This window comes from Trichoplax adhaerens, genomic scaffold (assembly GCF_000150275.1).
Source record: "Trichoplax adhaerens TRIADscaffold_10 genomic scaffold, whole genome shotgun sequence".
Classification (NCBI taxonomy): Eukaryota; Metazoa; Placozoa; class Uniplacotomia; order Trichoplacea; family Trichoplacidae; genus Trichoplax; species Trichoplax adhaerens.
This window is the reverse complement of record NW_002060952.1, coordinates 447,387-463,836: the sequence shown is the minus strand read 5'-3', so window position 1 is coordinate 463,836 and position 16,450 is coordinate 447,387. Positions and strand designations below refer to the sequence as shown.

The window sequence follows — 16,450 nt, the reverse complement described above, 5'->3', positions numbered from 1 at the left end:
AGTTAAAGTATTGAAAACGAAATTCAAAACGCTGTACTGTAAACTACAGTACATCTACTGTACTGTAGTACTGTAGTCCATGACTGGACGGTACTGTACCGTACAGTGTACAGTGTACAGTACAGTACGGTGCTACAGTAGAATGTGCAGTACTGTACTGTACTCTTCTTATTCGATTTGCCTATATAGCTGCTTGTACAGTACCGCCATGCAATACTCAATTACAGGTAGTAGTACTATAAATGACAGTAGACTGGTACAGTACGTACACTGTCAAACGCGTCAACGGTCAAGTGGATCGATCCTTCAAGGCTTCAACCTCAGGCAGATTCAGAGGCAAGTTCGGAAAGACGGAAAAATCTTCGGACTTGATCAAGTTGCTTTTCAAACATGTCGTCCAACGATTATATTGACAACGAAGCTGAAGAATCAGAGGAAGAATATGCTGGATCCAACCAAGACGAAGACGACGATGATGATGGCGCCGAGGATGATAAATTAAGCGGTTTTGTCACTGATAAAGATGAAACCAGCCATGATGACAGCGAATCAGACAGTGGGACCACGGGCAAGAAACGATACCACGATGGTAGGTGCAAATACAACTTTCCCATAATATTTGGAATCATGGCCAAGGAAATCTTCCAATTCATTCAACTATTGTATGTCCATAATTCTTCATTAAGGTTGATGTTGTTGATTGTATGTCTCATTGTAGAGGATGATATTGATGATGATTTGGATGAAGACGATTTTGATCTCATCAACGAAAATACTGGCATTGATTTACAAAGGGTAAGATAGAGGCAACAGTTGATGAATAAAATAAAAGCATCTTTTCAAACTCTTGCTGAAATATCAGTACAAAAATGCAACTGGAAAGACCTAGTATTGCAAGAGTTTTAGTTTAGTACTATCATGAAAGATGAGTAAAGTTTCAATTCGTAAGTATAAGTCAGTAAACCATTGAACAAGTAGTATCACCTTGATGTCTTACTGTACGGATGCATGGGTACAAGTCGACATCTTCCATCACTCTCTTCTTTCCTACAATACAGTATGAGTAAATAGAGGCAGACTTGAGGACAAGCTAGATGAGATTGAATATCGTAAAAGTGTAAACTTTTCAAAGTAGAACGATGCTCATCAAGATTGAACTAAATGAATCAAAATCTGATCGATTGCTTTCAAACGCCAATTGCCATACTGACTAGAGATAGTGGATAAAAATATCACGCGTAATGTCTGCGAAAAATTGTAACTGTACAACATCAACAAATGGATGACTGTCATTATCCCAATGACTAGGGTTGGATCCATGGATAGATTTTTTACTGCATCAAAAAACTAAAGAGAATTGAATGCCACCATCTTTTATTACGACTAATACTATGCTATCATCTGTACAGTACTAAAGACCGAATTGAAATTGATTAAAGTTCATTAATTTGTGTAGAATAAACGATTTCGACGGGTACGAACATTGGAGTCGGCTTTCGATGAAGAGCCTGAAGACGATATTATGGCGTTGCCGCCAGAAGCTGATCCTGTCGTAGCGAAGGTAGAATATTTAGTCAATGATCCATTTGAATATTTATATTTATAAGCAATCCATGCTGTTGATGGTGTATTAATTGTTTTCTGTTATGGTATGTAGAAACCTAGCACATCTGAAAAGCCATCAGCACCGCACGATGATATCTTTGCGGAAATGTCTTCAGACGAAGGTGAAAGTAACGATTCAAGTTAACACTATCCCCTAATTAACACCTCAATAGGCGCATTTCCCTCCAATGTTGAATTAATTATTTAAAATGATTCTTAATTCTACTGATATCATCTTTGTTTCGATTAGATGATGATTTTATCGTCGACGAAGAAGGCAGACCGATACATGAAGAAGATGATGAAGCCGATGAGTGAGTGTTAAATAGAGCAAATGGCTTGACTTTAATTTTTCAATCACAATGTCGAAAATACAATTCTCTGTAATTCATATATTGCAGATTGAAAATGCGATATTATTTGAAATCATACATTAATTACAATACTATCTTATTTTATTCTTTAGGGCGATGCATGATGCCAATGATATATTTCGCATAGATTTTGATTATCTTGATGAAGGCGCAGATGAAGTTGAAGAATATGAAGAAGATGATTATCTTGATGAAGATATAGATTCACAGGTCGCTAATATAGTTTCAACAACGTATGGATGTAACATGTTCACCATTTATAAAAAAAAACTCTAGCTATGTTATGCGACTTGCCTATTTCTAAAATTGAGAAGATTACAATAAAATAATTTGCATTCTATTGATAGGATGAAAGTGAACCACGTCGGCGATCAAGGAAGAAAGTCTCAAAAAAAGGTCGCTCATTATTTGAAATTTATGAACCAACTGATTTGGAAAAACGTTATTTATCTAAGCGAGATGAAAAGATTCGGATTACAGACATGCCTGAAAGACATCAGGTAGTATTACTTAATACCAGTATGATGCTGACAGGTAGTGTTTCAAACTACCAAACAATTCTATGACCTGTCTCTAAAATTTTCAATTGTAAATCTCTCCTATTTGTATCTAAGTTGCGCAAAATTGCTGTTACTAAAGCCGATGACACTGAATTGGATAACGAATCTCAATGGATTTATTCTCAGGCTTTTATGAATCCTTCAATATCAAATCAGGTATACTAGAATAGTGACTCTATTTTATGACCGCATGATTTTCTGTAGCCAAAATTATCTATCACTTGTAATCGATCAGGGTATCAACTACGGATCAGGAAGTCAATTAATGATCACTGTACGAGAAATCTTGGCGCTAATTCGCAATGAAGGCCTTGAGGTAATCTTTAATTTAACTAATGCGTACTTCCCAAGCATCAGCACATTAATGAAAGATGTTCTTTCAAATGTAGTATTGAGATACCGTTATTAGTTTATGTTTAAAGATACCACTATGTGTATATATAGTTTATAAATTTTTGCACGATATCTCTTTAGATACCATTTATAGCGCACTACCGTAAAGAAATATATCGGCATTCCCTACAAGTTGATGATTTATGGCGTATTTACAATTGGGATATAAAGGTATTCGATTTTATTTTTTCTATTTAATTTGATTTATGTGGAAAACAACAATTTCACTACCACTCTCGAAAGTTATGCGCATTAGCTTAATACAATTTTAATACTATTCATTTTCAGTGGATGTATTTTAGTCGTAGAAAACAAAACATGGCAAAGTTATTCGCCAAAGTACAACAATATCAATATGATAAAGCTAAAAATACCCACGATTTTTCCACATTTAATGCGAAAATTATCGATGCTGAAGATACCGCTAGGTAATTAATAATATTAAACTTTAGAGTAAACCAATGAGTTTCAGGTAATATTTCAGTCGATAAATCTAAATTGTTGATTTGTATTAGACTTGAGGAATGCAACACTTATGAAGAACTACAAGACGTCTACACTCACTTTTTGTTATATCACCATAAAGAACTGGAAGACCTTCGTAATGACGCCTCAAAGAAAACAACAAATAGTGATGATAAAAACCAAAGCGATAATAATGAAAAGCGTAGCGGAGAGAGTATACGGAGGCTGAGAAGGCGCAACTTCTATACGCGATGTGAAGATAATAAAATTAGTCATTTAGCATTAAAATTTGGTTTATCTCCAGAAAGATTTGGCAAAAATGTGATCGAATCATATCAAATAAATGAACCCACTCAGTATGAGATTGATCCAAACACCACTGCTCGAGACTATATCACAAAGTATCGTACCGAAATTGTAACTGTAATTACTTTTATTAATACTTATGATATTTTTGTAAATGATGTGATGTATTCTATTCTAGAGCTTTTCCTACTGTTGAAGCCGTTTTAGATGCGGCAGTCTACACAGTAGCCGTACAACTTTCTAGAGATCCCTTAGTACGTAGAGCGGTTCGGTTAGCCTTTTATGAAAGAGCTAAGATCTCTTGTCGTCCAACTAAAAGGGGTAAAAAGGTAAATAAATCTAATGTTCTCATTAAATTGGCTAGCCTGACTTATGTCATAAAGTTTTCAATTGGCTTGGAAGAAAGAATATTAACCATACTCTTTTGTACTACCTGTAGGATATTGATAAAAATCATGTGTACAGCCCTTTGAAATATATTTCTAATAAGCCTATTCGTGATCTCACCCATGACCAATACTTGCAAATATCTAAGGTTGATCAATAGGGGATTTTGTAATTCTTTATTACTGTCAATTTAATAAACATCAACAACTTCAATAATGCTCTCGTTTCTTGATCCTATTAGGCTGAAAAGGAAGGATTCATAACTCATACATTTTCAGTTGAACCTTCAGCTAGGTAATTCTTTACATAATATACCGTATACGTTTCCGTAATATTTATAGAAATTAATAACAACCAAGAATTTTAGATTCAATTTTGCGCTATTCATACTCTAACAAAAATCTATTTTAATGTAGTTCTTGGGGCTCATACGCTGATGAGCTAAAGCAGTATTATTTTGTCGTAAGTACCCTCTATAACTGATCAAATTTAACTTATACAAGCTACAAGATATATTATTATTCTTCGAAGGATGGTTTTAGCGATTTGATCAAAGAATGGAACGAGCTCCGTGGGCGTGCCGTACAGAAAGCCGTCGAAGACGTTCTATTCGAAGAATTTCGAAAGGAATTACAAGAGAAGTTACTACGGGAGTCTTACGAATATGTCATCAAGGTTTTGCAGCATTGATTTAGAATAATAATTTAAGGATTTCTTTCAGCAATAAAAAACTAATGTTGCTGTCGCTGAAGGTGTGTATTCATTAATAAATGGTAATTTTGTGTCGCTTATTCTAGGAATGTTGTTGTAATGTCAGAAAACGAATCAATGTCGCTTCTTTTAAAATTGGCTCTGAAAATGATGAAGATGATGAAATGGAACCTTATCAACGGATTATGAGTTTCGCATTTGTTTCAGACCGGTAGTCAATATACTTTCTTGAAAGTTTTATCCGTAAATTTCATTCTATTCTACACAAAGTTCATTTTTGCTATACTGCATTCATTTGTGCAGAGATATCGCATCTTATGCATGTGTCATTGACGGCCATGGAGAAGTAAGTGACTTTTTGAAGTTAAGCCACCTTTTGAGAGGTCCGAGAAATTATGAAACAGAAGAAGATCCGAATAGAGTTGGTGCTACTGCTTAATTTACCTAATATGCGCCCACTACGAATAATTTTTGTAATTTTAAAACGTTCGTAATAATTTCTTAGATTAAAGAAATCAAATTAATTAAAGGCTTAATCGTTAGCAAGCAACCAGTAGCGATAGCAATATCAGCTTCATGCAGGTACTCTTTCCTGTTTCAAAAATGCAGACAGTAAAAAATATTTATAATTGCAAATCCCGAAATTAACAATATTAATGCTCTACAGGCAAGCAACTGGTGTTAAGAAAGACTTAGAAGGAATTGTAAATGAATTACAGTCCGAAGAAGATTTGCCACCTATAAGTGTTGAACTGATAGATCCTTGTATCCCACGTCTGTTTGAATCTTCTAAACGCGCTAAGGTATTCGGAAATTAAATTAAGTGATGGATTATGATAAAAAACTTATGCACAGGTCACTGAACAGATCACCCTTTACTTTTCGTTGTTAAGAACGAATTCCCGGAGTATCCTCCATTACTCTGTCACGCTATTTCTTTAGCTCGTTATATGCAAGAACCTCTTTTGGAGTTATCTCAATTGCTAACATCAGATGATGAAGAAATATTATGCCTTAGGCTCCACATATTACAGGTATTAACAGCCACGATAAAGATATATCTGCTTGTCATAGTTAAAAGATAAATTATATTTTAGGCTGAAATTCCTAAACCTGATCTTATGGAAGCGTTATACATCGAATTTATCAATTGCATTAATGATATTGGAATTGATCTGAACTTATGCTTAACAAATGAACGCTACTCGTCATTACTTTCATTCGTATGTGGTCTTGGTCCTCGTAAAGCAACGGCATTGCTGAAGGTATGTTATTGAACAGTTTAAATACTATTGGATTGTTATTCTGTATTACATGTAACTATTAGAATGCTCTCTGTAACTACGGTCTAGTTATTAAAGAAAGGAAATCTCCGTCTGAGAAATCGAAAGTCTTTGGTAACAGAATGCGGTATGGGTCCGAACTTATTTGTAAATTGTGCTGGTTTTATCAAGATTCCTACAAATAAAGTAGATGACAGGTTATTATGCAATAGGTTGTTGTTATCAACTGTATCTTGTAGTATAATAATTAATTTTAGACTTTCGCTTTCTGTAATCTTAATTATACTGACTTTAAAGTTTATCCTGCTTTTTCCAGCGATTATGCTGAAATATTAGATACCACTCGTATCCATCCTGAGGCTTATGACTGGGCGCGTAAAATGGCAATTGATGCCTTAGATTACGATGAAGTAAGTCATAAAATGCATAGGAGTCATATAGCTTTGGATGGTATTAGATCTCTTTAATATGACAATGGAATAATCTAGCTATTTTCTTTAGTCTGCAGAAGAAATAAATCAAGCTACAGTCGTACATGACATAATCGATCAACCTGATAAACTTAAGGATCTTGATTTAGATGCATTTGCCGAAGAGTTAAAGCGCCAGGTGAATATATACTATTACAGTCATACGTACAATTCTTTAACATGGCATTATTGGTTTTAGTTTAATCGGCAAGTCTAAACAATTTCTACTATTTCAGGGATTTGGAAATAAATCTGTAACTTTATACGATATCCGTGAAGAATTAACACACAGGTATAAAGAGTGTCGTCAGCCTTTTGATAGCTTGAGTCCGGGAGAAGTATTCTACTTATTGGTAGATGAAACGCCAGAATCGTTATGCTATGGCCAATTAATAACTTGTCGTGTTATTGGTATTGTTCATCGACGACCAACGAAAGATCAAATCGATCGAGTTAATCCTGAACGAGATCCAATTTCTAACACTTGGACTTGTCCGTTATGTTTATTTGACTCCTTTAAAGAACTTAGCGAGGTAAGCAAGTAACAGATATGGTACACCATAAACATTAAATTGTTATCTCACCTTTGATCATTTATTTCGGTCGAAATACTTTTACTAGGTATGGAGACACATTGACAACAACGAGTGTAAAGGTATCGCTATCGGCGTAAAAGTTATATTAGATAGTGGAATTACTGGTTTTATTAGTACGAAAAATATCAGTGATAAGCAAATACGAACGCCAGAAGAACGTGTTAAGGTAATAATAACGACTCTAAGATTTTTACAATCCTCTTCGCCTAAGAAATTTGTTGTATTTTCTATAGATTGGAATGGTGATTCATTGTAGAATAATTAAGTTAAATATTGATAAACTTTCGGTGGACCTGTCCTGCAAATCGTCTGATTTAGCAGACCATGATAATCAATTCAGGTGCGTGTAAATATCAGCGCATTTCTGATAGTAAATATTATACTTCGCCGCCCCTAACGATACTTCACACATACACTCTAACAATATCGAAATGATTTATGTTATCGATAGTAAACCAAAAGATAATTATTACGATACTGAGATCGAGAAAGCAGATATGGAAGAAGACGTGAAGAAAACGAAGAAACAACAAATTCGTAAGCGTAGAGTTTTATGTGCCTCACAACATTCGTCATATCTTTAGATAATTAATTCACCATGTATAGATCAATTAATGTACCTAATTTTTAATTATTTAGCTTATATCAAGCGCATTATTGTCCATCCTTCATTTCACAACATATCATATAAAGATGCAGTTGAAAAATTATCCCATCTAGATAATGGAGATGCAGTATTTAGGCCTAGTAGAAAGGTTAATATAATAAAATTATAACATTATTCTCTTGATCAGAATAATTGTCATGTCACTTTGCTGGTCAGGATGTCCTTATTGTATTCATTTTTATGTAACTAGGGATCTGATCACTTGACTTTAACTTGGAAAGTCCTCGATGATATTTATCAGCACGTTGATATAAGGGAGGAAGGTAAAGTTAATTCATTTAGCCTTGGTCATTCTTTACGGATTGGTAATGAGGTGAGTGTATTAAACTGTAATATGAAAGAAATTTGAATTGAAAACTTTAAAATTAACAAAACTTTTAAAACTATTAGGAGTATGAAGATCTTGATGAAATCTTAGCGAGATATGTACAACCCATGGCTGCATTAACCAGAGACATAATTAATCACCGTTATTATTACGTAGCTGGTGATACAGAGAAAAAGGAGCTTGAAAAGTTACTGTTATCGGAGAAAAAGAAGCAACCTTCCCGGATTCCGTATCATTTTAGTGCTTCCAGTAAATATCCGGGAAAATTTATGCTAAGCTATTTGCCTCGTAATCATCCCTGCTATGAATATGTAACTGTAACTCCCGAAGGATTTCGATTTCGCGGGCGTTTACATGCTAAATTGGATGCGCTACTACATTGGTTTAAAAGGCACTTTAGAGATCCTATGCCGGGAACATCTCGTGGTACAAGTGTTAGCCAAGATACTCCTATGAATGCTGTTCCTCCGAATGTAATGCAAGCCGTAAATAATCTTACTAATATATCCCAGTCTCAACTAATGTCCACACTGCAAAGTATTCAACAAAAGGATGACTGGCTATCTAATAACAACGTTCCGACCTATGCTAATTACGGTTATCAACAACTTTCTACCGGAAATTCCGAGCCACAAAAGATTAATCAGTGGGAAAATAACTGGTCATCTACTTGGTCTGCACCAAAGCCTGCTGAGAATTTAAACAAAGATTATAACGACAATCACGATAGGCGCTGGGAAACACCACAGAGTCAGCAAAGTGATCAAAAAAGAGATAGCCAACGTCAATATGATAGAAGGAATAGAGGTCATAGAGATGATAGATACCGATCATATCATTCAAGACGTAATTAGAAGAGTGTAGATTAAATGACGTTTGTATAGATTGTTGTATCGATCACCCTTGGATTGCGTGATGTATTTTGTTAAGTTATTTAGACTAAACTTCTGCTTCTTGAGGCTACCACTTATCGTTGTAAAGTAACAGTTTCATTAAAAAAGAAGAATAAAAAGTTTGTAATGTTAAATATTCGATTTTTATCTTAATTAAAGTACGTCAATTCTGGGATTTTTGTATTTACATGATAGCCAAAAGTTGAATAGCTCGGTGTGCCCTAGCAACCGTATCTGTACCTGTATAAGAAATTAATTGTATTGCAGTACCTCAGCGCATCGTAATGTTAAAAATTAAATTTCTGCTAGAAAGTAACGGCTAAAAATTAATCAAACTCGTTTAATAAAGGACGCTTGTACAATTTACGTATCTTTAATTATTCAGTTATGTGAATATCTACTTTTGAACTGTAGTTTGCCGATCTATTTCTGCACGATGCTAGAAAAAGGCGAAATTTTTTTACACAAAATACGCATTGTTTAGTACACTGCCAATGATCTTTAACATGATATTTTGAGTCTCTATAATGTCTTTTGATGAATATCACCACATTACATCAGTTATTATACCTGTCGTTGTTCAGTATACTCATATTAGTTACGTGAAAAGTAGGTAGGATATAAGGCAATAAGTACGCAGCTTAATTAGTGTCTAGCTTAATGAATGGAAAGTTATCCATATGTCTTAGATGATTGCACATTTCAATATTGGTACTTGTCCGTTAGCCGAGAAAGCGCTATAAATAGTCCGATATGCAGCAGAAATTACTTTTACTAAGAAAACGTATACATTTAAATTATTAGCATCAGCACTTGTAATAGCAATGACAAGAGTAATCGCGATAGCAACTTACAACTATTACCATGCATCAAATTTATCACAAAAAAATGAACAGTATACACTAGATACAGTAATTATTTTTGGTCAAATGTACTGAGTAACATATATTATAAACTGTACATTACTTACATGCGAGTAAACCCGTAGAACAAATTAGGAAACAGTACACAGACATTTTTTGCTATAAGCTTAAATAAAACAATATAGTATAGAGTTGTGGCTATCCAATCTTTGAATATAGATCATATGCTGCATAAAATCGAAGCGTCTGTATGTATAACACGAAGCCAAAATTAATTTTAATTGGAAGAAAATCCCAATCCATAACCTCTCTGAGTATGAGTGAATACCCTGGCAGCATCATATTGTTGTTGTAAATCGTCTAACATCTTTGTACTTTTTTCGGGATGAGCATCCGTTGGCTTTAATATATCCTCTACATTTTCAATTTTATTAGGCTCCTTCGATTCTTCTGGACTGGCCATATCATCATTTCCTTTATTAGCCCCTTGATTAGTTATGCCCATCAATCGCTTAAATTTACTCATTCGATTAGTTGCTGAATCATCATCGAAAGCCACTCCTTTCCAATTGCCACTGGATCGCTCCTATCGTAACGCAATATGAAAATAGCGTTAAATTTTTAACTAACAATCAATCTATTTCATAGATATCATAGCAAAGATTAAGATTAGAGACACAATAAAACTTTAGTTGATATACGATTCTACAAATACTATTTGTGATTATTTTTTTATTAATTTAGTTAAATAAATGGATTATTTGAGTATAGCTCTTCATGATTTGAGTAGCACACGAATTAGAGATAGTTACTAGCCAGAAATTTCACTGATCTAATACGCATTAATGACGCGATACCTCCTTCTTTTTACCACTCCAAAGTAATTTCCTCTTCTGATTCTGAATCGCAGCTTTGGCTGCATTGATCATTTGACTACCATGTAATACACTCTTTAATAATGCTTCCTGACTAGTCTCAGCATCGGCAGAATTAACATTTAGTGAAGATTGGCCTATACATTACAGAATAAAAAGTAATAAATATTCGCGCAATTCCTGATTAAGATACGCGTAGATATTCATTATATCACTTAAGAATAGACTTTCATGATTTATGAATATCGCCAGCTTTGCTATTGAAATGTGTTCTTTAGTGTTTATAGAAAAATATAGAAACAGTGTATGTCAACCTGGCTTGGGCGCATTCAAGGTCCCACTACTAGATGACGACTGGTTAGTAGCTGGTAGTGCATTACTTTCTGTTGCAGCCTTGTTACTACTGGACTGCGATTCATCTCGATGGTCACTGCTACGATGGCTAGTATGCTCGCCGCCAGAACTCATTCTTCTGGAATTATCTCTCCCATGATAGTTACTCATCGCAGAGTGTTTACTATACCTTTTAGGACTAGTAGAATGGGATCGTCTACTACGATCGCGACGATGATAATCCCGATGACGATCAGATTGACGGTAATAAGAACGACTGTAACGCTGACGGTCAGGAGTTCGAGAACGGTCACGATCAGACCTTGAATGTCTAGCATGGCGATCAGGAGAACGATGTTCTCGTCCTGATTGGCGATAACGTGAAGAACCATTGTCTCTATGATGACTTCTTCTTTCATGAGATGGCGGTGAATAATTTCGCGACTGTGTTGAAGTTTTTCTTATTTCACCTTGGTCATCACTACCGGACCGTAAAGGTGAAGTTTCAGGCTTTTTTGTAACTTTATGGCTCGACTTTAGGTCGGTACTCTCATTATCATTTTTATTATCAACATCATCACGATTATGACTTTCTAAATCCTTTACCTATGAAACAAAAATGAGGCAACCTTCATATTGTAATTTTAAAGAGTGATAAGTTAGTGTTGCAGGCATTTTAATTAGACGGAGTAAAAGTGATTAAAATTACTTACGTACTGTATTATAATATAATTAACGCAATATTTTTTGACAGTTACAGGTAGTCCTACGCAATATACGTGACAAGAGGCAAATACTACGCATTATAATTCTTGTACTACAGACTTTTAATATCTGAATGTGGTAAGATGTAGCGTATTAGGTCTGAAATGACTACTGTAGACACCAGGTAGAACATTTTCAATACCTTTATAGTACAATATAATTATTACTCGATAACATGATTAGAATATGTAATCGTATAGATTGTAGGATCAATGGTGTAAACCGGTGATCATAAACATCTTTCATATCGTGTTGTGAATAAGAAAGCACAGCAAGTCATAGAAATAAAACATTTAATTAATAAAGAATAATTTTATTGGTAAGTCAGAAATACGGAGGTATAGTAAGGTTTGTGATTATTAGTTTTCCTATATAAGAAGAGCTTCAAAGTACAGAATGATTGGAAAAAGAATAGATGTTGTAAAGCCAGTCATTGTGTACATTAGCTAGCCGTTTTAACGTCCTAGCTTAAATATAAGCGGGACTCTACCAATCTCATGGAATGTGTTCGTATTATTAAATTATAATAAAAGACAGATCAGAAGTAAAGGGTTATTCTATACTATACTCGTAGTATACATTAGTAAGCTGTCTCCTGAAAGTCGTGTCCTAGAAGCCAACGAGTCTAACCTAATGTAGCAAGTACTAAAATGTAATAGGCAGGTTAGAAGTTAAGAATGATTGTATGTGGTAGCAAACTGTACTCTAGTAGTTAACGGGATGCTACTAACCTTAAGTAGCAAGTCAGTACTAAAATGTAATAAGACAGGTCAGAAGTTCAGGGATAAATTATTCTACCGTACATTGACTAACCGTTTCCAAAAAGTCGTACCCTAAAAGCCAACAGGATGCTATTAAGCTTGTGTAGCAATTTAGGGTTGTAAAATGTAATAAGATAGGTTAGAAATTAAGGATTATTCTTTGTGGTAGTGAGTCGTAATGTGTACCTTAACGCGATGATACTAACCTAATGCAGCCAATCCGTAGTGAACACAGTATCATAAGAAAGTCTAGACGTGAACAGTCAATGTAGTAAATCAGGAGTGAATACAGTATCATAAGAAAGGACAGAAGTGAAGGGTATTCTACGCGTATACAGTATTTGCACATTTCGTGAAGCATTTGCCCAACAGTCAACGGGATGCTACTAACCCAATGTAGTAAATCAGTAGTAAATCTAGTATCATAAGAAAGGCCAGAAGTGAAAAGTATTCTATACAGCATTTGTACATTAGTTAACCATCCCCAAAAGAGTAGTAATCTAAATGCAGCAAATCAGTAGTGAATACAGTATCATAAGAAAGGTCAGAAGTGAAGAGTTATACACTGAGTATACAGTACAGTATTGTCCTTTGGCTAATCAAATCTTTTTAAAAGCTGTCCTCTAAGAATCAACAGGATATTGCTAGCCTAATGTAGCAAAACAGTAAAGCATTAAAATGAAATAAGACAGATGAGAAATGAAGTTGTCCCCAAAGGCAATAGGACGTTACTACAGTAATAAAAGGCACCGATGGTTAAAGTTGTACTTCCTAAATCATGTAGCCGGTTGGTAGTCCATAGCTATCAGATCGGTCTGAAGCTAAGGGTTGTTTTCTCTCATGCAATCAAGCATGATACTGTAAAGTCAAGATATACTCCATGACCAACGTTGCAAGTAGTAGTTTTCAATCCATACTTGTAAGAATAAAGTACGAATGGAATCATATCTGTGACTATGTGATAGGAAAGTGTTTAGCTAACCTTTAGCAAAAGAGAGCAAATTGAATCAGATTGAAGCCAGCGAGATCTTACAAGTATGTAACATATACATATATATATATATGTAGAACACCATCAGCAGTTTTCAATCTATACTGATCTACTCTTTCAATGACATCAACAATGAAAGAGAATTGCTGTATTGACAAGAGTCACGTATGGATAAAACAGGTTAGAAACCATGATTGCTATCTGGTTGCTCATCCATTTCATAGCAGCATCGAAGATTCATGACCATTCTGTTACTGTAGGCCTGGGACTATTCAAAATAGTAGTCCCACGTCGTAGCATACAGGATCATCAATTATAGGAAAGAGGGCAAACTGAATCAGATTGAAGCCAGCGAGATCTTCTAAGTATACAGTATATAGTATATATGTAGAACAACAGCAGCAGTTTTTAATCTATACTGATCTACTCTTTCAAGGACATCATCAATGAAAGAGAATTGCTGTATTGACAAGAGTCACGTATGGATAGCACAGGTTAGAAACCATCATTGCTATCTGGTTGCTCATCCATTTCATAGCAGCATTGAAGATTCATGGTCATCCTGTTGCTGTAGCCCAGGCACTACTCAAAATAGTAGTCCCACGCCGCAGCATACAGGATCATCATTATAGGAAAGAGGGCAAACTGAATCAGATTGAAGCCAGCGAGATCTTCTAAGTATACAGTATATAGTATATATGTAGAACAACAGCAGCAGTTTTTAATCTATACTGATCTACTCTTTCAAGGACATCATCAATGAAAGAGAATTGCTGTATTGACAAGAGTCACGTATGGATAGCACAGGTTAGAAACCATCATTGCTATCTGGTTGCTCATCCATTTCATAGCAGCATTGAAGATTCATGGTCATCCTGTTGCTGTAGCCCAGGCACTACTCAAAATAGTAGTCCCACGCCGCAGCATACAGGATCATCATTATAGCAAAGAGGGCAAATTGAATCGGATTGAAGCCAATGAGATCTTCTAAGAATATATATATATATAGTATATACAGAGAACACCAGCAGCAGTTTTTAATCTATACTGATCTACTCTTTCAAGGACATCATCAATGAAAGAGAATTGCTACAGTCTATTGACAAGAGTCCCGCATTTCGTGGGCAGCCTCGAAGATTCATGGTCATCCTGTTGCCGTAGCATACACGATAATAATGATAGCAAAAAGAGCAAATGGACTGGGATTGAAGCCAGCAAAATCTTACAAGTATATACAGTATATATATATATATATATATAGAACATTAGCAGTAGTTTTCAATCTATACTGATCTACTCTTTCAACGATATCATCGATGAAAGAGAATTCATATATGGACACAGATTTCATGGCAGTATCGAAGATTCATGGTCATCCTGTTACCTTAGCCAAGGGACTACTTAAAATCGTAGTCCCATACCGTAGCACACAGGATAATAGCATGACATATCCACCTTAGTACAATTTATAAATCTACAGCAGTAATCGTTGTTGTAAGTTACCTTTCCTTCATCACTTTCAGACGAAGATGATCCACCATAGCCAACTAATAAGCTGGACGCCATATTACCATCCAGTTCTGTGGTGAAAGCTGCGCAGTAGAGGCCTTGATCCCCTTAGGGACGCTAAGTACGATTAGGCTGCGAAAAATTCCCTGGTACAGTAGAGTCCCTTGGTACTGTATGGGTACAATACTAAACGTTAGCAATACTTATGGCTACTGCGCAGCTTGGTCGTGCAAAATAAGATGTCACCCATTTCTTCTAGGCCAATCGTCGTTAACGCTCTAGTCTTGACCAGATATTCTCATTGGCTAACGAAGAATTTACACAGTACAGTAGCTAGTATCTCGCTAGGGGTGACATTATTTTTGCAAACAGCAATTTTCTTACAATCTACAGTACTGTATACTCAAGGACTAAATACTGTACACTGTACGCTACGATACAAGTAATGGGCGATACAGTATATAGTATTGTAATCTTCAGTCAATACTGTGTAAAGTACTGTAGCCGGGTGGGCATCGGGACTGACGGACTGCGGAAACGACTCGCTGTTGTCGTATTCTATACTGTATCGTTATGCTTGCATCGTGGTAAGAAACACTATGCTCCTCACATTATGACATGCTATCTGTAAACCCACGTGAGATCGAGCTGGCCGACGTTGTGCTAAAGCGCCTGTGCAGTACGCATATCGAGTGAGTAAGTGGATCGCAAGCTCGCCTTCCGGTGCTAATAGGAGAACTGCATCTTTCCTTCTTCTTCATCATTACTTCATTCTGTTGAGCTACAGAAATCATCGAAAGCATGGGAAAGGAAAAAAAGAAGGCAAGTAATCACATTGGTTATGTATCTTTTAAATGCTTAGTATTGCCTTGTATGAATCGATGGTTATAGACACTTATAATGGTTCATTTGAGCGTGGAATGGAATCGAGGATCGATGATGAGAATGATGATCGGCAAGAATCGATCTGCTGCATGAACATTATCATAGCATTATGACTACATTATTATAATTACGCCAACAGTAGTCAACTTTATCCTGATATTCTAGCAAAGATCAATGATGAGAATGAAAATTAGCACTGGCCCACCAGGCAATCTTTCGATTGAATCTACCTGATGTACTTGCAACATCATCGATGGCATACCATAAATATTGCTACATGACAGTACAGCTTGTTCAAGAATGCCGACAGTATCGTGATCTTCATGCAAAAGATGAATGATGAGAATGAAAACAACACTGATCCAGCAGGCAATCTTTGAATTGAATCTACCTGTTATACTTGCAACAACATCAACGGATCAATATTGCT

At 35.5% G+C, this 16,450-nt stretch overlaps 2 protein-coding genes across 2 annotated transcripts; one reads left to right on the top strand and one right to left on the bottom strand.

The window, feature by feature from the left end:
- Window positions 1-390: 390 nt before the first annotated feature.
- Window positions 391-8,999, top strand: TRIADDRAFT_59208 (uncharacterized protein; the record flags this gene model as incomplete). The annotated part of the gene is made up of 32 exons (XM_002115328.1): window positions 391-589; window positions 719-795; window positions 1,457-1,561; window positions 1,658-1,727; window positions 1,856-1,919; window positions 2,072-2,189; window positions 2,327-2,479; window positions 2,594-2,695; window positions 2,775-2,855; window positions 3,014-3,103; window positions 3,221-3,360; window positions 3,448-3,798; window positions 3,882-4,032; window positions 4,332-4,384; window positions 4,507-4,552; window positions 4,622-4,765; window positions 4,888-5,012; window positions 5,105-5,147; window positions 5,307-5,383; window positions 5,469-5,604; window positions 5,695-5,835; window positions 5,899-6,066; window positions 6,154-6,281; window positions 6,401-6,494; window positions 6,586-6,693; window positions 6,791-7,087; window positions 7,176-7,316; window positions 7,384-7,490; window positions 7,602-7,687; window positions 7,790-7,905; window positions 8,008-8,130; window positions 8,208-8,999. The coding sequence occupies 32 exons, from the start codon at window positions 391-393 to the stop codon at window positions 8,997-8,999; spliced, it is 4,626 nt and encodes a 1,541-aa protein (XP_002115364.1).
- A 1,179-nt stretch (window positions 9,000-10,178) lies between these two features.
- Window positions 10,179-15,192, bottom strand: TRIADDRAFT_59207 (uncharacterized protein; the record flags this gene model as incomplete). Its single annotated transcript, XM_002115197.1, has 4 exons — window positions 10,179-10,487; window positions 10,759-10,913; window positions 11,091-11,715; window positions 15,130-15,192. The coding sequence occupies 4 exons, from the start codon at window positions 15,190-15,192 to the stop codon at window positions 10,179-10,181; spliced, it is 1,152 nt and encodes a 383-aa protein (XP_002115233.1).
- Between the last annotated feature and the right edge of the window lie 1,258 nt (window positions 15,193-16,450).